General features: G+C 37.8%; 1 protein-coding gene across 1 annotated transcript; it reads right to left on the bottom strand.

Annotated features, from left to right (window-relative positions):
- Positions 1 to 7,120: 7,120 nt before the first annotated feature.
- On the bottom strand, positions 7,121 to 8,029 carry LOC144633035 (trace amine-associated receptor 9-like). The gene has a single exon (XM_078491807.1). The coding sequence runs from the start codon at positions 8,027 to 8,029 to the stop codon at positions 7,121 to 7,123; it is 909 nt and encodes a 302-aa protein (XP_078347933.1).
- Between the last annotated feature and the right edge of the window lie 12,935 nt (positions 8,030 to 20,964).

The raw sequence follows: 20,964 nt of genomic DNA, 5'->3' as shown, positions 1-20,964 counted from the left end.
TGAAGTTGGTTCGAATTGTTATGATGACAACATGGCGAAATCCGCCGAGTAGCACTTGTTTCGCCCCTTGTCAATAACCGAAGGAGTTGATAACGGCCAAATATTTTTACATATTCTCAGAGCGGAAGGATGGAGCTTGCCGCTGATATGCAGTTTAACTTGTGAGTACGAGCCACTTTTGATATTTTACTACATAAAGTTAAGGAAAATTTGAGCTGGCCTTAAACGTCCAAAATAGCCAAACTTTAGATCCTCGTCTCTTCCTTGATAATCAAAGTTGTTCAATGCGGTTCATCCAGTTTAAAAGGCCAAGGCTTGTTGTTCACAAGTATCGGTATTTAAGCGATGTAGCTGCAATATTTGTATGAGAGCGAATGGTTGGACTTTACCAAATTTTACGATCCGGCCAATGGCCACCGAGGCCACCTGGAGGTGTAAAAAGTTTTCATTCAGATTTCATAAAGAAAACAATTTTTCTCCAGTCTAATTTCATATTTGTTACTTACTTATAATAAGAAATTACTGGAGGGATTTTGAGCGAATTCTATTCACTGAGCCAAATTAAGTTTGTGGATCTAAAGGAGACATTCTCTTAAGAAGACAGGATGTTTGCCTTGAACATTATAACATAAATGTCCATCATGTCGCAAAGCAAATTTAACGGGTGTGCTCGTTCCGCGCTTTGAACTTTTTATCTTTAAAAGAAAGTATACCAGACAGTTTTAAGTACATTCTTGCATTTTATCATTTTCTTAGATATTGATCCAAAATTGTCTGCTAGACCCGACTAAACTAGAGTGATTTTCATATGAGCTTGAAAAACGTTTTTGTTTTCTTTTTCTGGGTACGGTTGGTTCGCGATTTAGTTCGCACCCGCCAGTAACTGAAAGATTGAATTAGTCAAGGTTAGTGCGTTTTTCCACTTAACGTATCCATATTATTGAAGGAACATTGTTTGATTGAACTAACAGACTTCCTATAGGTATGCTCAAAAGCGACCGGTAAAGGGAATACTTTTCGCAACCATTCTAGTCTCTTTCATTCTAATATATCTCACAAACAGTTTTATATTCGATGTTTGTCATTGCCAGTTTTATTTTTGTGCTCTCTTGTTAGTCTCAATCTAAACCGAGTTCACATTGTTAAAGGACGGGACAACACTAGATGTCGAGAATCGTAGCATACCATAACCGGTTCTTTAGAACCGTGTGCGATTTCTGTAACCAGGTATGTTCCGAAGTATGTCTATGGTAGCGTTTCGAATGTTCCTCATCTTCCAACAGTAAATTACCGGGTTCAAAGAAGAATTAAGATATGCAAGAGTCGTTGACAATAGAAAAAGTCTCTTTAAAGCGATACTCGGGCCGTTGATTGTAATGGCAGCCATAGAGATAAAGAAAGGCAAATAGCAAATCCAAAACACGAGATATACGTAGAATACGCCGACTGTAGATTTAATTATATTAGCAAAATTAGCCATTTCACGGGTCTGTGGTATTTGCTGTACTTGCAGGGCCTGAATCTGATTCTTGTGGCGTCGTACAACTAAATAGATACTGGTGTAAACCAGGGTTGTAAGAAGGAGACCAATAACACCACCAACGCATAGAAGTGCGAACTTGATATATGACGGAAGCCACAACGTTATCAACATAAAACTCACACTTGACATCCATATTGGGATCAAAACAGCAACAACACGCCGGTGAGTTACGAGTTCCTGATATCTGAGATGAAACTGAATGGACAAGAATCTGTCTAAGCTTACAGCCAAAACACCCAAGTACGAAGCTATGGGAAATATACCCATCATCATGTCAAAAACCATATAGGTGCTACAGCTGGCATTGTGTCCTTGTAACCCTTTGATCAGAAACGAGATGTAAAATGGTTGGGCCAACAAACCAACACTAACATCAGAAACAGCAAGACTCAGTAATAATGTCTTCAAGGTTTTTGGCAGCGAGGAAGTTTTTCTTATGGCGTGGGTTGTTACAATGTTCAGCACGATGGCGTTGTAGCATAGAAAGCTGTTAAAGACACAATTAGCGATGTAAGACGAACCGAAGTCTTCAGTTTCGGAAATTAAGGGAAAATACTGCAAGAAATGTACTTCACAAGATGACGTCTTCATACTTCTTCACATGTTAGGCAATGGACTGTTTTCGTTCCAACTTTTTTTTATGAAGAGCTAAGACATACATCGTTTTAATATTGTGATAATAAAATATTAAACAGACTGTATTTACTACTTGTACCCTATCATCAATTATTCATTTTTTTGGTTTTAGAAAACCATGAACGACTCCTCTTGTTATTAATTAAGCAATCAGTTTAAAAGGGTGAGTTGCTCAAAAGACTTTCCCTTGCCAGCCTTAACTTATTCCTTTACTCATAATAATGATCTTAAGTTAACGAAAAAAAATCCTAAACTCTCCCTTCAGATGATTTGCGGCGACTTCCTTAATTATTTTCTGTTTTCGTGATGAAACTTAAACTGTGCGCATTGTTTGCCAGTCAAATTAATATTAACATCAGGATAAAACAAAGACATGAATTTAACCTGACGAAGTAGTCATGACGTGCCATTTGTTTGTTTCACTGGAAGCCCAGCACCTGTCTCAAATTTGTAGCCTGTTCAAGGCGTTCATGCAGTCATGTACCTTAAGGCTACTATTGTTAGCGGCTATTAATTTTAGCGGTTTTAGCGAGTTGGGCGAAAATCGCTGTATTAAGTACTCGCTAAAAATTGTCTCGGTCGAATTAAATACTCGTTTAATTTAAGTACCCCTCCCACCCCAAAGGGTAACAAAATTAAACAAAGTCGACTTAAAAAATTCTTTAAAGAATAGATTCCGATAACTTTGTTCTTTCTGGCAATGCAAATGTTCGCTCAATTTCAAGTGAGTTTCTTCTTTACCTGAGCATTTATTTCCATCTTTATAGCTATATGTTCATTAAAAAATGGTTTACAAGATTTCGCTTATTTTTTAAAATTTTTAGAAAATCGCTAAATTAAATATTCGCTAAATCTTGCTCAGAAAAAATCGCTAAAATTATTAGCCGCTAAAAATAGTAACCTTAAGGTAACTGTGGAGCAGCGTGAAAAAGGGATTACGCGAAGAAGGGCGCTTAGAATTAGTAAGTATGGTGAGGGGCTTGGGGCTACATATCTCTGACAACCACCATCGCCGCTTCATTTAAAAAAAACCCAATTTTTATTTTTTTTCTTTTTTCTTTTTTTCCCCCTTTTTAAAAAAAAAAAAAAAAAAAAAAAAAAAAAAAAAAAAAAAAAAAACAAAAAAAAACCTCCCCTTCATTAACTCCTTGCCCTATTTCAAACCAGAATACGTGATTTTCATACCCTGTTGAAAGTACAATGCTTAAACTGGCTTCTTAAAACACAATATTTACACTAGCAGTAATACAATTGTAACTATTACAACGATACAATGTACTTATAATACACTGCTTAAAAAGTCAAGCCTACATATGTTTTCCTTTAAAACGATACCACTCTTGGTAAACTTCTAATGTCGTTTATAGATACATGATTCCGTAACTTACACCCAGTGTATCTGATAATGTGTTTATTATAACAAGAGGTCCTTCTACAGAGGTAATCATAACTTTTAAAATAAACTTTTAAAACTCTCTCTCGTTTATGTTTATATTGCTTGCGCTCCTGACAATTGTAGCATATCATGGCCCGTCCTGCGAATAATGTGATGTGCGATTTTTGTGACAAAACATGTTTTGCAGTAAGTCAATGACAGCATGTCGGATATATCTCATCTTCCAGCAGTAAATCAAAAAAACAAAACAAAACAGACAGGAAGGGGGTAAATACGAAATAAAACCTTACTGGGTTCAATGATGAATTTGGAGGAATACAAGAGTGTAGGAGAAGAGATATAATCTCTTCAAAGCGATATTAGGGCTTTTGGCAGTTTTAATGGCGGCCAAACAGATAAAGAAAGGCAAATAACAAATTAGAAACACAATAAATACATAAAAAACACCGACTGCAGATTTTCTGATGCTAGCAAAACTTTGCATTTCACTAGTCTGAGCTGCTTGCTGTACTTGCAGGGCCTGAATCTGATTCTTATGGCGCCGTACAACTAAATAGATTTTAAGGTAAGCCACTGCTGAAAGGAGGAGACCAGCAACTCCACCAACGCAAAAAATTAAGAACTTGATATAGGACGGAACACACACCGTTATCAAAGAAAAACTTACACTCAACAGCCATATTGAAATCACCAAAGCAACAACACGCTTGTTGGTCACAAGTTCCTGTTATCTAAGATGAAACTGAATGGCCAAGAATCTGTCTACACTTACAGCCACAACACCCAAGAACGAAGTTGTGGGAAACAAACCCATCATCATGTCAAAAAACTTCCAGGTGTTACAGCTAGGATTTTCTTCTTGCAGCCCGTTGACCAAAAGAGAAATGTAAAGTGGCTGACCCAATAAACCAACACCAACATCAGAAACAGCAAGACTCACGAGCAATGTTTTCAACGTCTTTGGCAACGACGATGTTCTCCTTATAGCATGTATTGTAACAATGTTGAACATGAAGACATTATAACATAGCAAACTTCGTTGATGACACAATTAGCAATGTAAGTTGTACGGAAGTCATCAATGTCGGAGATCGATGGAAAGCTTTGCGACACCAAAACTTCACAAGATGAATCCATGATATTTCGTTACAGCATTGAGCGTTAGTTCCTGAAAAAATGTCTCACTAAGCTAACATGTTATTACTCTGTATTCAAAGATGAAATTACTCTGTATTTAAAAGTGTAAATAAATAAGATACTGTGTGAAATCGATTGTTTTAATATTATAATTGTAAAGCTATAATCAAATTAGTACAGCGTGTATTGTTTAAGCATTTCTTAATGATTGTAATTACTTTTTGAAAAACCCTTCAGAGGAAACGAATGAAGGATGCATGCATTCATTTATAGAACAATTTCTTTTCTCAGCGTTAGACCAACTGGTTGTTGAATTCGAAATTGCTCAAAATGATTCCTTACTCAAGTGACAATCCTTATTAAACGAATTAAGGGCTTATCCGCACTAGTAGTCAAAACTGGAATTGTCCATGACAGTAATGCAGAACTCACTCTTTCGGATGTTTAGCGGCAGTTTATATAATTTCACCTTTCGATAAGGAATTTTAACTGTTCGTGATGTTTGCGAGTCAAATTAAACTGATCCGAATAATACAAAGACGCAAACGAAACCAGCCATGAGGTCATGACATGTGTCATGTGTCACCTTAAATAAGACACCATGTGTCTTATTTAAATGAGCTACAAAGCTTTTACATGCCCTGTTTTATTGTAGTTTCGTGTGTATCTTTTAACCAAGGAAGGTTTCATGCTGGTGAAAATGGCACTGGATTCGCCATACGCATCGTAGAGAAGCTACAGACATCCCAAACGTTGCTTGTATATGGAGACCAGCGTGTAACACTGAAAACGGGCCGGCCCAAGAACTCCAAGAACTCCGGGCTCCAAGCCTTAACCGGAAACAATTACAAGCTTCATGGCTTAAAAAGCAGCAGCATGAATGAAGAGACCTTGTTCTTGCCCTATGAACCACCTGATACCCCAAATAATACTCTCAAAGTAACTACCTGGAGCGATACATTGAAATGGTTTTCTTCTGCAACTCGCATGTACTTTTAAAAGGGCCAATTTGTAACGGGTGCGTTTGGCCACCAAAGGCAAGTATGCGCCAAAAGCCACAATCGGGTATCGAACCCGGGGTTCACTAGCCTCCCACGCAGTCGTTCTTAAGGGCGATCGTGTTACACTCCTCCCCACGAACGCCTGCTAAACCGAGGCCAACATTCCTTTCAGCCGCTTAGCCAATCAGATTTTACCTACTAAAATCCGAAAGGTTGACCCTGACCGCAAGACGCCCCTTCCAAGTTTAGGATGTTTCGCTTTATCAAACTTGTCCTTTGCTGTCCGACAGTCTCACGATTCGTTGGCTCCGTTGTGATTTTGCCGTTGGAGAAAATATATTTGGTGCGTGATTCATTCATCACTTAAAATACGTTTGCTCGAAGGAAAACATTTTTCGCAACCCTAAAATCGAAGGACCGTCAAACTATCGACGGGAAAAATACAAAGCTAGACTTTAATTTAAACACAACATTCAATCGTGGAGAAATAATTCAATTAGAGCTAATTAGAGCTATGTGGCTTAGACTCCAGCCTGGTAGATTCAACCTTGCAAGAATGGTATGGGGTAGATTTAAGACGGAATCCATCAGGAAATTGAGTAATATTTAGCGTGGGAAAACGCACGTGACAAAGTCATGATTAGTTTTGGTCTTGCATCTGATTGGTTGAGTAGGTGGCGCGAATTTTTTTGTGTTCGTGATTGGACCAATCATATACCACAAAACATTGTCTGCTAATATAATGTTCAATGACATGAATAGCGCATCAAGCAAAAAAAACACACAAAAATTGAACCCAGATTCAAAACATTTGAAACGGTCCATTAGCAAAATAATTTAAAAGGCAGCGGTAGAACAAGTCGAAACTCCGCGACAAAAGTAAGTTTAAATTTCTGCGGGGGGGGTTTTTTTTTTTTTTTTTTTTTTTTTTTTAAAATACGGGGAAAATTTTTTGTCCATTTTTTTTAAAAGATAATTTTTTTTTTTTTTTTAAAAAGAAAAAAAAAAAAAAAAAAATTTTCATTTTATTTTTGGGTAAAATCTTCTGTTTGTGAGGCCACAAGATCAGGCGGAGATTGCGCAGTACGGATTGGAAATCATCTTTAAACCCAGGGACAAAAATAATAATCAGAAACTTTTCTTGATTTTCGCTTCTCAAAAACAGAATATTTGCTTCTGAAAACATATAGAGAAGTAAAGAAATTTTAAAAATTTTACGATGAAATGAAACCAGATGCAATTATTGTCACAGCACGATCGAATAAAAGATTGTTCGTTTGGTTAAAAACACTGGTCTGGAAAATATTTTAAACCGTTCTTTATCTTAAAATAGTTTTCCATCGCTATTTGGAGACTGCCATGGCGGTTGTACTTTGTAACTTTATGTCGATCTACATAGCTAGTCGTTTAAAAACAGTAAAACTGCCTGATTGTGCCTTTAACTGCTTGTTTCGCTTCTCTGATTTTCCAACAGTACAAAATCGGGTTAAGAGATGAATTTAAGTAGACTAGAGTTGACGTCACTTCCCAAACCACTGTACATGTTGCATTCGAAACCAGCACAGCCACAATGCCCCACGGAACATAGCAGGCAACTAATGCCAACTGCACCCACATAATGCTCGAAACTGTCTTTTTGTAGCTTGCTATGTTTAGTGGAATCCCTTCTCCATTCTGTTGTCCGTGGGGGACATTGTTTTGTACTAGGGCTTGTTGATGTCGTAGTTTGAGGTGGATCCTCATATAACAAAAAATGGAAGTTACCAGACAAAGTATTAAGCCGACAGTTACTGCCTTAAAGACGATATCCTCTCTCCACTCCCGAAGAAATCCACTTGAAGCAGCAAATAGCCAAAAACAAGTTATGACTACACGAACTCGCCTCACTGTTACGACATGTCTGTATCTCAGTCCCAGCAACAGTGCGAGAAGTCTGTCCACACTAATTGCTGTCGATGTTAAGACAGATACTCCACACAAAATAAAACTTGAAGCTGGATAAACTTTGTTAACATACATCAAAATATTCACGTTCATCTTGGTTATACGAGACATAATACCGGTCGCAAAAAGTGGTTGTGTAATAAGACCAACGCAAAGATCAGTGACCGCCAGACATCGAAAGAGAAGTTTTGTCGGAGGATGAATAGAAGAGACATTCTTCAGAGCCATAAGGATCAGAGCATTGCCCACAGCAGCTGTGATGGAAAGAAAAATGTTCAAAGCTGAAACAAATTCAGCTATGCCTGCCGGTAATGCGCTGAGCGCTTGATTGAGTTTGCTTGTGTAGTTTCCTTCTCCTGTAAAGTCTGCCATTATTCTTGGGTAGTTTCAATATAAAGCTTTAGAAGTTGAGAATGGTACGACACTTTGAACTAAAAGTTTCAACTTGTAGCTTTGTTATTTGAGAATTTGAGATGATGATTATATCTGTTCGCTGAATCCCCCCCCCCCCCCCCCGTGATTTCTTAGTGTTTCTTTTTTCACTTGATTTCAAATGTAACGTTAAAGGCTTAGTTTTAATTGCATTAGACTTTTAAATCTTGTCAATTGTCCATTTTTGTGTACTTTTGAATTTAATACTAATGGATTTGTCAGCTGCCAAGATATAATATCGCTTACTAGTTAAAAAACAATAAATATAATTAAGATAGTGTTTTTCTCCAAAGCTTTTAGACTTTACCTGAAGAACGAATGAAATGCATCGGTCGAATATCTTTTAAAAATAAAAAATCAAATGAAAAGAATAGGCGCATTTTAAGTTTTTCTGCTATTTACGCAAAGTCTTTGAGTAACAATTAAATCTGGTAATTAATATAAACCCAATTTTTCTACCACATCGGGCTTGATTATTTAAAATCCTTTATAATTGTAATTGAAGGTATCAAGTAGGCTGGATAAATGATCATTTGTTTTTCTGTCGGGGATCAGGAACACAAAATATCAATATCAGATGTATTCAAACATTGCAAGATGCTTAAACTGTATAGATCTATTGACACAAAAATTTTAAAGCCGGTGAAAAATAGTTTCCTTGTCATTTATAAGTTTCAAGCTGTGGCAATTATTGATCACCGGATATTGCAAAAATCAAACAAATATTAGTATATACTTCTTTGAGTCGAAAATTTATTTCATTGTATGAGACTTAACCAGCCTGCACAAGACATAATATTTTTATTCGATGGTTTAAATCTTCGTGCGCTGCCTGGCGCTTGTTTGCAGTAATAGCTGGAGAAAATTGTGGTATATAATGCCAAATTCAAATTGAAATTCAAACCCAAGCGTTTCGTGCTTTGCCTTTCATCAGTGGAAAGAAATGAAATTTAACATCACGACAGTTCATCGTGCAAAAAAAATACTCCAGATGAGGACACCTGAATAGGAAGTAAAAAAAACTTGGCAAAAATGACAGAAAAACTGTGTGTTATGTGGCAAATGCTCATTCATAAGGACTTAAATTTGACCAAATAAACATCTGATCTGTCGTTACGCAGTGTGATAGCGTGGGCTAGTGGGGTAAATTGTTTTTGTGGATTTAGGAGCGCGAAAAGGGGAAGTTTTTTTTTGGGGGGGGAAAAAAAAAAACTTTGGAGAAAAAATTTTAAAAAACCCCCCCCAAAAAAAAGAGAGGAGACTTGTAAAAAAGAGAGAGCACGAGCAACCGAGACCCACAAAAAAATTGGGAGAATTGCGAGCACTGCGACAATTTGAGGGACCATTCTTGACTCCTGCTAGTGAAGAACTAATTTTCTCTAAAAAAAAAATGGACCTTAAAATCACCCAAGTTTCTAGGCTTTCTCCGCTCTATCAAGAGCGGTAACGTCTCCATCCCAGACTTTGCGAGGTGATAGATACAAGTGACAACGCACAAGGAACCGGCTGCTTTAAAATGCCTTTCCTACAAAAAAAAGTTTCGTCCTGTACAAGTTAAACTAGTAATAGTTCTCACTATAAAGCTGCCCCCGCCTTTTTATAATTTGTTTTACAGCAATAATCTAGGATTAGTGGAGTCTTTTGTCGCCTTTAATTATTGATGCCGATGGACTGCACAATTAGGCTTCTTTTTTACTGGGCAATCGTGCAATGTACGTAATGACATTGTTTGCTGCGGAATTTCTTGTTGTGTGACACCGTTGCATCCTAAAAATATTAATTCACAAGTTCAAGTCGAATATATTACCTAGCGCGCGGAAATATTAACCTAGCGGAAATACACATAACGCATTATTCGTGGTGACAACACGCAAGCTTATTTCCTGGCTTATAACATTCAAAATTAACTTTAATACTAACAATAATTTCCAGGCCAAAAAGCCTAAAAATTCCGCGAGTAACAAAATATGGCACAGTTCAAAGATTCGAGAAAACAATTTTTGATTCTTATTCAATCCACTCTTTGGATCAAATAATCTGACAGTTTGTTAGCGAAACGAATTACCTTGTATTACATTTTTGTTTATTACTCGTTGTATTAAAGATGTATACGATACAAACCCCCGAAAGCAAACGTTGACGCTCGAACCAGCTCTTGGAACACACGTAGCCAAGAACACAAAACCAATTGCTCGAAATCTTTCGACGTATTACTAACAACTGCTTCAAATATCACTTAAAGCAGAGAAACCGCTCGAACAAATCTGTGAACACACGTAAACCAAAACCGGAAAACGAAATGCTGCTAGAAGATGGCGAAGCTCGAAGGTTACGAAACGCGACCTCGTGGTTGCAAGTACCCGACAACACCGTGCGCGCTTGCTAAAATATTACCCGAGACGACCGTGCGCGCCTAGTTTTGTCAAATCGAGAACGCTTCGCCCATTACAAACACATTTCTTACTTTTTCAACAAATATTCTTTGTCCTTCTATTATACACCCGGGGCTCCTGGGTGCCTCCTCGTCCCGGCCCCGGGGAAAAATATTTTACGGTCGTGGCTGCGGGTTATAATTTTAGGAAAACAAAATGCAAAGTTTTTTTAAACGTTATGGAAAGTACACTGAAATCCAATATTTCAGAAGGCACCGCGTTGGTCGCTTTCGCCATGTCGCGTCACATCAGCGCGCGCTAAAGTTGAAGCCATTCGCATGCGTCTACCAAATAGGCGAAAAGTAAACGCTAAATTACCCAACCAAAACGTCCGCTTTTCTAAGTTATGCTATAACTTGTGCTATAACATGTATTTTTAACGTCAAGTCATGTTTTTCGTTTGATTAATAAATGCTGGTCTGCAAAAATATAACGGTTCTTCATCTAAACAGTTCTGGGTTGGATAAATTTATTGCCATCAAAAGATGCACAATTAATTGCTCTTTTTATTTTTAATTTAACTTGAATTTTCTGAATTTTCTGTTATCATACATTTTGAAATCTTGCATCATGAACAATACACTCGCACAGACCTAGCTATAAACTCAACTGTTAGCTAACAGAAGCTTTTTTTGCCAACTCTTCCATTGCCAACCCACAGCGATCATTATCAGGACAACAAATATCAGTCAAATCTGAAGCGACCAAAAGACAGTTTAGACACTGTGATTTGAACTGACTTTTAATATTTTTTTTCTTTTACGACTCACTTTATTGAAACCCTCCTGCCATACCACGGCTGGTTGGCCATTCGATTAATGTGAAGGGCAATTTCTCTGACAAGCCTGTTCCGCAGTATGTCTATAACAGCGCGTCGAATGTGTCCCATCTTCCAGCAATAAATTACAGGGTTTAAGAATGAGTTACGAATTACAAGACTATTGGAGAAGAGAAAAAATCTCTTCAAAGCGATACTAGGGCTGCTGGCAGTTTTATTAGCGTTCAAACAGATAAAAAAAAAGGCAAAAAACAAATCCAAAACACGATATTTACATAGAATATACCGACTGCAGATTTTCGTTGGCTAGCAAAACTTTGAATTTCACTGGTCTGTGCTACTTGTTGTACGTGCAGGGCTTGAATCTGATTCTTGTGGCGCCGTAAAACAAAATATATTTTGATGTAAGCCATTTTCGTAAGGAGGAGACCAACAAATCCACCAACGCATAAAATTATGAGTTTCACATTAGACGGAACCCACACTGTTACCAGACAAAAACTTACACTGAACAGCCATATTGAGATCACCACAGCAACAACACGCTTGTGGGTCACAAGTTCCTGATATCTGAGGTGAAACTGAATGGCCAAGAATCTGTCTACACTGACAGCCACGACACCCAAGAACGAGGTTGTGGGAAACAACCCCATCATCATGTCGAAAACCTTGTACGTGTTACAGCTGGGGTTTTCTTCTTGAAGCCCGCTGACAAGAAGTGAGATGTAAAGTGGCTGACCGAATAAACCAGCACCAACATTAGAGACAGCAAGACTCACAAGCAATGTTTTTAAAGTCTTCGGTAACGACGAAGTTCTCCTTACAGCATGGATTGTTATAATGTTGAACTTGAAGACATTATAGCATAGAAAAATGTTCAAGACGCAATCAACCTCGGAGATTATTGGAAAGTTTTGCGTAACCAACTGGAGTCAAGGGTCTCTTTGCAAGATGATTTCATGATATTTCGTTAAATTACTGAGCGTTGCCTTTGGAGGATATCATTCACGAAGCTACTAAGTTTTCTCTCTACACGTTGTGCAAATGTACAGACAATGCGTTAAATATAATAGATTGTTTATCTTAGTTGTGACCATAATGGAATTATCAGGACGTGCGCTGTTGATTTTGTCAGCATTTTAATCAGTTTTTGTAAATAGTTTTAAAAAGCCCTGACTCCTCGACGAGAACTAATAAAGGATGCATGCATTGATGTATATATTAATTTTCTTTCTTAGTGCGAGACCAACTGGATCACTATCTGGCCTGCCAAAAAAACGATCCCTTTACTCTTAGAACTCGCCTTTTCGGATGTTAGGCGCCTCCCCTTCTTTCGCCTTAGTTATATAACTGTTAATCAACTTGTTTAAAACGTGCTCAGAATATAGATTCTTGTGTATGATTACAGTCAAATTCTGGATATCATTATGAAAACCTCACTAATGGTTGTTAATTTTAAAAGCCCTGTGCATAATTGCATTAACCTTTGGGGCTGTTGGTCTTCTCCTTACAAAACTGGTTTACATCAGGATTTTTTTCCGTGCGACGGCACAAGAATCAGATTCAGGCCCTGAAAGTACAGCAAGTAGCACAGACTGACGAAACGGCGATTTTTGCAAGTCTCATTAAATCTACAATATTCTGCGTATATATCATGTTTTTCAATTGTTATTTGCCTCTCTTTATCTTTTTGGCCGCCATCAAGATTGCAAACAACCCAAGTATCGCTTTGAACCAATTTTCTCTTTCTTATAATATCCAGGCCATTCGATTCTCCCAAAGCAACATATTTTCGCTGAACTTTTTAATAGAAGTCTTATAATAAACAGTTTTAATACATCGAAATTTCGAAATTGGGGACAGGTGCCAATTACACATGTAATGACCTCCTGGCCAGTGTTATTAGTTTTTAGTTCTCGTCCAGGGGCTTTTCAAAAAACTAATTAAAATCACTGATTAAAATGCTTACAGAATCAATAGCACACGTTGTACTAATTTTGGCATTATTATAAAAAGCCAATTTTTCTTAACATCCACATGATATGTATACAGAGCCGAAACCTCACAGCTTCGTTAAACATTTTGTCCGCAGAAAACGCTCAGTATCTTAAGGAAATGAAATCATGAAATCATCTTGCGAAGCAATGACAAAATCATTGGTGTCCCAATATTTTCCATTAATCTCCGAAGTTGATGACTTTCGTCCAACATACATCACTAGTTGCGTCTTCAACAGCTTTCTATGTTATAATGTCGTCATTTTCAACATTGTAACAATCCATGCTATAAGGAGAACTTCGTCGTTGCCGAAAAATTTAAAAATATTGCTCGTGAGTCTTGCTGTTTCTGATGTTGGTGTTGGTTTGTCGGCCCAACCACTTTTTATCTCCCTTTTGGTGAACGGGCTACATGAAGAAATTCCCAGCTGCGGCACCTATTTGGTTTTTGAGATGGTGATGGGCTTGTTTCCAGTAGCTTCGTTCTTAACCGTTGTGGCTGTAAGTGTAGACAGATTCTTGGCCATTCAGTTTCATCTCAGATATCAGGAACTCGTAACTCATAAGCGTGTTGTTGCTGCCCTAATCTCAATATGGTTGATCAGCGTAGGTTTTTCTCTGATAACGCTATGGGATCCGTCATATATCAAGTTCACGCTTTTATGCGTTGGTGGAGTTGGTGGTCTCCTACTTACGACAGTGGCTTACCTCAGAATCTATTTAGTTGTACAGCGCCACAAGAATCAGATTCACACCCTGCAAGTTCAACAAGTAACACAAACTAGCCAAATTCAAAGTTTTGCTAGCCTTCGGAAATCTGCAGGCGGTATATTCTATGTAAATATCTTGTTTTGGATCTGTTTTTTGCCTTTTTTCATCTGTTTGACCGCCAGTAGAACTGCCAACGGCCCTAGTATCGCTTTGAAGAGATTTTTTCTTTTCTCCAATACTTTTGTATTTCTTAACTCATCTTTGAACCCAGTAATTTACTGTTGGAAGATGAGACACATTCGACACGCTGTTATAAACATACTGTGGAACATGTCTTTTCACAGAAATCGCCCATCGCATTAATTGAAGCGGGATCGGTATGAATGGTACGCCCCGATTCTCCATGTCTAATGTTCTCAAGACCCAAAACAGTATTGGTTAAATGAACAAAATCGAGAAAGCGCAATAAAACTAAGTAATAATGAAAAATACTATTATGTAGGAAAACATCTTTGTTATTTTAAATTGGTAGATTAAAAATGTAGGATCTAAAGGCAGTGTCTACGCTGTATTTTGAGATATAAAGTGGAAGCGCGGAATGAGCATACCCATTACATTTGCTGTCGTGATCTTAACAACTGCGCGTTGCTAAGGAAAAAACGGCAGAAAGTCTCTTATGTAAGGGAAAAATGCAGTTATGTTCACGCCATGCATGGCGAAACAGCTCGCACGTTGGTAACTGAGAAAGAACTAAATGGAGTAATGAAATAGTCGCTGGCCAAAATAGAGTCACAAGTCGGCGCAAATTCCTTATAGACCAAGAACCAAGTTTCGATCCTCGCGATTGTGACGTTTGGAACAGACTTGCCTTGGGATGATTAAAACGCGCTTGTTTAAAATCGAGAACCAATTAAGGTTGCAGAAAAAACATTACAATATTTTTTGCGTTGACACTTCCTCGCGTTTCCGTATTCTTTGTGGAAGCCCTACGGTCTTAGAAGAAAGTGTTTAAATGGATAAGTGAGGCAAAGTCTGCGTCTAGCGTAGTGGCTCACAGCGCCGAGATTATCCGGTTTCATCCTAATTGGGATGCTAGTCCATCGCAAGGTTACCCACCAGCAAAATTGCGCCGATATCCATTTACACACCTGGGTAAAGAGAGGCACTATGAGAAAAACGTGCCTTACCCATGAACAGGACACTTTGACCCCACCAAGGGCTTGAACCCAGACCGTTCGATGCAAAGACAAAAAGAAAGGATAAAACTTAAAAACTTCTAAGAGAAGCAAAAAATTCATTCATTTTTGCATAAGGTCTACATGTAATGCAATTAGAATATCCATGCTCTCATTCAGTAATTCATGTTGTCATTCATGTTGTCATTTAGTATATCCATGCTGTTATTCAGTAATTAATATTCTATTTTTGGTATTTATATCACACCAACTAACCTTCTACTGTTGTTTGCAACTGAAGATGGATGCAGGACATCCGAAACATGTTTTGTAAATTTAAGTCCGTGTGTTTTTTTCTTGAAGAATGCAATTAGTATTGTAATGTGTAATTTAATGGCTTTAAATCAATACTCAGAGAAAGTAGTTTCTCGTTGATATTATATGTCAAATGACGTGTAATGAGAAATTAGCGTTACAGTAAAATGCAGATACCACTGGCTAGTTAAGCTCAGTGAATTTCAATAAATGCAGTAAAGTGTGTACAATTTCTTTCACTCAAAGAACACTGAAAGAAGTTCGCTAGAATATACATGAAGACGAACTCAATTACTTTCTCATCCTCCTTCTTTTCGCAAGCAGTTAGTTTGAAACACAATACACGCCCACAGGAGCGGAAGAAAAGGACGGTAGAAATCCTGTTTATACTTTGTCAATGTATTTGAAACCACTGTGCTAATTTTGGACACCTTAAGTAGGAAGTTTCCATAAAAATTATACAAAGTGCGGCAAGGCTAAAAAAGAGTTCGCTCATCTACTGCATATAGGTAGCTCTTAGTAAAACTAAAAACGTTATGTTGTTTTTTTCTTCAAATATTTTTTAATTTTTCTGAGAAAAACGAAATTCTCCATTTCACGTCTAGACTCGATTCAGAGGGTCCAAACTGGGTTGAAAATCAACCATTTTCATTCGATTCGCATGTCAAAACGATCAAGCGCAGACAAAATTAATACAACCGGTTTATTGCATGACTCCTTCTTGTCCAAAGAAGCATAGTTTCAAGAGTTTTGGTTCAATCTAATTATTTAAGGGTAAACAAAACCAGACTACTCTCACGCGCCATAAAAGTCGGACGGTCAAAAGAATCGTTATTTTCACCATACAAAATATGAAGGGGATCAAAAAAAAATTATTTTCCACTTTGCTTCATTGTTACATAGAATTGCTCTTAACACTTCATATTACAAGGAATCAATATTAAAAATCAATGGAAATAACATCGATAACATGTACATGTAAATGTACCTGCATGTACTTATTGCGGGCCCAAGGGAGGCCCGCAACCCTAATCTTGACAGTGACCAGCGGATTGCGTTTTACGCGTGCGCGCCACGTTTATAAACAGGACCGAACCGGAAGTTGAAAATTTTTGTTCTTCCACTAAGCACGATCGGAATGCGAAAATGTGTTAATCACGACAGTTTGTCGTAACACCGGAAGAGAAAAATCTGTTCTCCAAGAGCGATATTTTTAAAACAGCTTGTCACATTAGATAAACCTTCTGTGACATTGAAGGCGTTATGTGTTGCTTTTGAAAACATTTGCTGTGATTGTATCACAGATAAACCACGCTAAAGCGAATGATTCCAACAACGGTTATTGTCGAGAAATTCGTTATAACACTGACAACATAGCGAGTTTACCGACTGAGAAAAATCACATCTAAATTCACACTGCACCGCGTGCGAAAAATCCTTGCGTGACGCGTTACTCAGAATAATTGTCTCTTGTCCATTTGATCATTTCAGTCCTCCTTGTTCAGTCGTTTATTTATAATTATCGGCACTGCCTACCAGTACCTTGTCTAAGTGCGTCAAGGCCCGCACTTTCTAACCTGTGGTTACCACTAGTAAGTTTAAATAGATATAGAAGACATTAGGGCATATAGCAGAGAAAACTGTTCAAGACGCAATTAGCAATGTAAGTTGGACGGAAGTCATCAACTTCGGAGATTATTGGAAAGTTTTGCTTCACCAATGATTCAGGTGTTTCTTCGCAAGATGATTTCATGATATTTCGTAAATTATTGAGCGTTGTCTTTGGAGGAAATCATTCACGAAGCTAGTAGGATTTTCTTTACACGTTGTGTAAAGAAAATGCGTAGAACAGATGTACAGAAATGTACAGAAAATGCGTAGAACAGATTGTTTCACTAATGTCCAGGATTGAACACAAGTATTGTTTAAAAAGTACTTCATGTTTGACTGTGTTATTTGACATTTCCATATTAATGAGCAACGTGCATCTCATTAGCGTTCAAACCTGGACATATCAGGATTGTTTATCTTAGCTGTCACTATAATAGAATTATCAGAACGTGCGCTATTGACGCATTTTTAATCAGTTTTTGTAATTAGTTTTTGAATAGCCCCGACTCCTCGACGAGAACTAATAAAGGATGCATGCATTGATGTATATATTAATTTTCTCTCTTAGTGCGAGACCAACTGGATCATTCTCTTGCCTGCCAAAAACGATTCCTTACTCTTTCTAACGATCCTGTTAAACGAAAGAAGTAATGCAGAACTCGCCTTTTCGGATGTTAAGCGTTGGTTTCTATGATTCCCCTTTCGAAACACACTATTATACACTGATCAGATTAACTACAAAGACGTAAACAACACTGGCCAGCTGGAGGTCATGACATGCGTTATTGGCACTGTCCCATTTGGACATTTCGATGTTTTAGCGGAGTTCCAGCGCGCGAAGCACGCCAGCGGAGCACCATGGGTAAGGAATTTTGGTAAAACTATATATCAGGCTGTAAAACATTTGGTTGTCGCGTGAGCGTACGACCAACAGTACGGACTCTAGGAAAAGATGAGGGGAGTCGGAAGGTTGCCGACCGGGGAGAGGAGAATGGCATTTCTACATATCCCTACGTACGTTAAGGTTTACCTCAGCTTGTATTTTGATGTTGGACATCCATGTTATAAACAATTGACAGCTGTAAAAACAAGGTATTATATTTTTTAAGGTATTAGGAATACTATTTTTGTGAAGAGCAAGGAACAGGAAGAGGTCCTTAACAAGGAGGTCCCGGTGAAGCCAGCTGACATCCAAGATGGTAAAGAAGACCTTGATTTCAGCATCTACAGTACCACCTAAAAGAGATGAATTTTTGAAAAACAAAGATCTTAACAAGGCTAAACAGCTGAACCAGATCAACTTAATTCTGTCCTCTTTAAGTGGAAACATGCAAGAACTACCTGGAAAGATATTAATCCCATCATGTACGCGTGACGTGCTGGAGGAGGTGGGATACCATGTTTGGTGCAAGGTTGAAATTCCACCAATTCCCAAGAAAGAGACGCAAACTGAAAACCACCTACAACAACTTCCGGGGAAACTCGTTGCTTTTCTTGTCAAGCAAAATCTTCTGTAGGAGTTCAGGAACTGGTTTTACAGGGCAAATCTTGACTGCAACTAACATTATCAAACAGTGTAATGAATTGCAAAGCGGATCTTACATCACTTTATTGATTTCCAGAAAGCATTTGATAGTGCGCACAGGGATAGCTCTATGCTGATATTTGCTGCTTTATTAGTTGGCTGATTAGATTCCAGTTTTTTGCTCAAATCTGCTGTAAGAGAGATGCGTTTTGCAATCTCTATTGTCTGATGACGTTGCCATAAACCGTCACAACTGGCTGCTGCCTCTAACAACTGAAGACACAAGAAGAGAAATGCATTTGACAAGGTGTGACCGTTTCACACTTTCAACTATATTTTAGAAAGACAGTAACTAGACTTTGAGATTAGAACTGACTTTTAATCTATCATTTTACAAAACAAACAAAACTTTCTTACATATTCTTTTTTCTATATAACTCAGATTTATTACGCTCCCTTGTATTCGTTGATTCAGCTTATACTGTTTGCGGTCCAGACGACACTGAATATGGAGGTACAAATCCTACATACCATGGCCGGCCCTACGATAAAGGTGATGGATGATTTCTGTTTAAAAACATGTCCTGCAGTGTGTCTTTGACAGCCTGTCGAATGTGTCTCATTTTCCAACAGTAAATAACGGGGTTCAAAGACGAATTGAGGAACATAAGAGTATATGAGAAAAGAAAAAATCGCTTCAAAGCGATACTTGGGTTGTTGGTACTCTTTATGGCGGCCAAACAAATAAAGAGGGGCAAATAGCAAATCAAAAACACGATATATACGCAGAATATGCCGACTGTAGATTTAATGAGACTAGCAAAAATCGCCAATTCGTCAGTCCGTGCTACTTGTTGTACTTGCAGAGCCTGAATTTGATTCTTGTGCCGTCGTACAGCTGAAAAAAATCCTGATGTAAACAAGTTTTGTAAGAAGAAGACCAACAACTCCAAAGGAAATTGCGATTACGGAGTTAATATCTGGGGGAATCCACAATATCAATAAAGAAAGAAATACAGTTAGCCCCACTGTTAAAATCACTACAGCAACAACACGTTTATAAGTCACAATTTCTTGATACCTAAGATGAAGATGAATAGCCAAGAACCTGTCAACACTTATGACCACAACACGCAAGAACGAAGCTGTAGAAAATAAACTTATCATAATGTCAAAGACCATATACGTGCTACAACTTGTATTGTTGTCTTGTAACCCTTTAACAAGAAGTGCAGTGTAAATTGGTTGGCCCAATAAACCAACACCAGCGTCAGAAATAGCAAGACTCAGGAGCAGTGTCTTCAAAGTCTTTGGCAACGACGAAGTTTTCCTTACGGCGTGGATCGTTACAATATTCAGCATGATGGCGGTACAGCACAGACAATTGTTCAAGGCACAGTTGGCGATGTAAGTCGAACGAAGTTCTTCAGCTTCGGAGGTTTTGGGGTAGTACTGCAGCAATAATTCACAAGAAGATTTCTTCATGTTCATAACACAGTAATTTCAGCACAGTAAGTCTCCTTTCTAAGGTTGATAAGCAAATGGATCACTTGTCTAGAATGATTTCTAAGTTACTTACTTATGTCTTTATCCCCATACAACAATGGCAGATGTTTTCATGAGTTTTATTACACGATGTAGCTCACTTTTGCAGGATGAACGATTTTTGCTGTCAAATTAAGACAAAACGGTAATGTTCACGTGAATCATGAATTTTGTTATTATTGATCACAATAAAAGCAATTGTCGGAAATGCTCCATTTTGAAAATCTCGGGCTTCGTAGATGCAGAAAGGCTTTATAACTTTTATAGTGATCCCTCAGATCGAAGTAAAGTAAAGTAAAGTAAAGGTAAAGAAAAGACAACCGAAAGTAACTTAGGAAGTGCATAAGAAAAGCTGATGGGTATTTATTTCAAACTTGTCAGGGGAAATTAAAAATTTAATTTAACAAAGTAGAAACCGGTGTCTTTACAAGCCGTTTAGTATGCACACCTGCATACAAGGCTGCCAGAATGATTCAGCACGACAAACGTTTCATCGAAACGGCTGTAACTTTGCTAGCATTTAGTTACTTCGAGTTCAAGTGAATACTTTAAAAGACAAAATGATGTTTGATATTGACCAGCTCACAAAAATATAAAGGGGCCATACAAGAGACTGCTTTTAATTTTAGCCGTGTACGCTTTGCATTGTCATGACAACCAAATACAATAGTATGAGGAAATGTGTCATTGACAGCATGCTCTAGAAAAACTGTTTTTTATGCAGCAAGTTTTTTATGATATAGGTGATTTAACTAGCATGAGAGCCACCGTTTAGAGAAAATATTG

This window comes from Oculina patagonica, chromosome 12 (assembly GCF_052425735.1).
Source record: "Oculina patagonica isolate OP01 chromosome 12, crgOcupat, whole genome shotgun sequence".
Taxonomy (NCBI): Eukaryota; Metazoa; Cnidaria; class Anthozoa; order Scleractinia; family Oculinidae; genus Oculina; species Oculina patagonica.
This window is presented reverse-complemented; position numbering and strand designations above follow the sequence as displayed.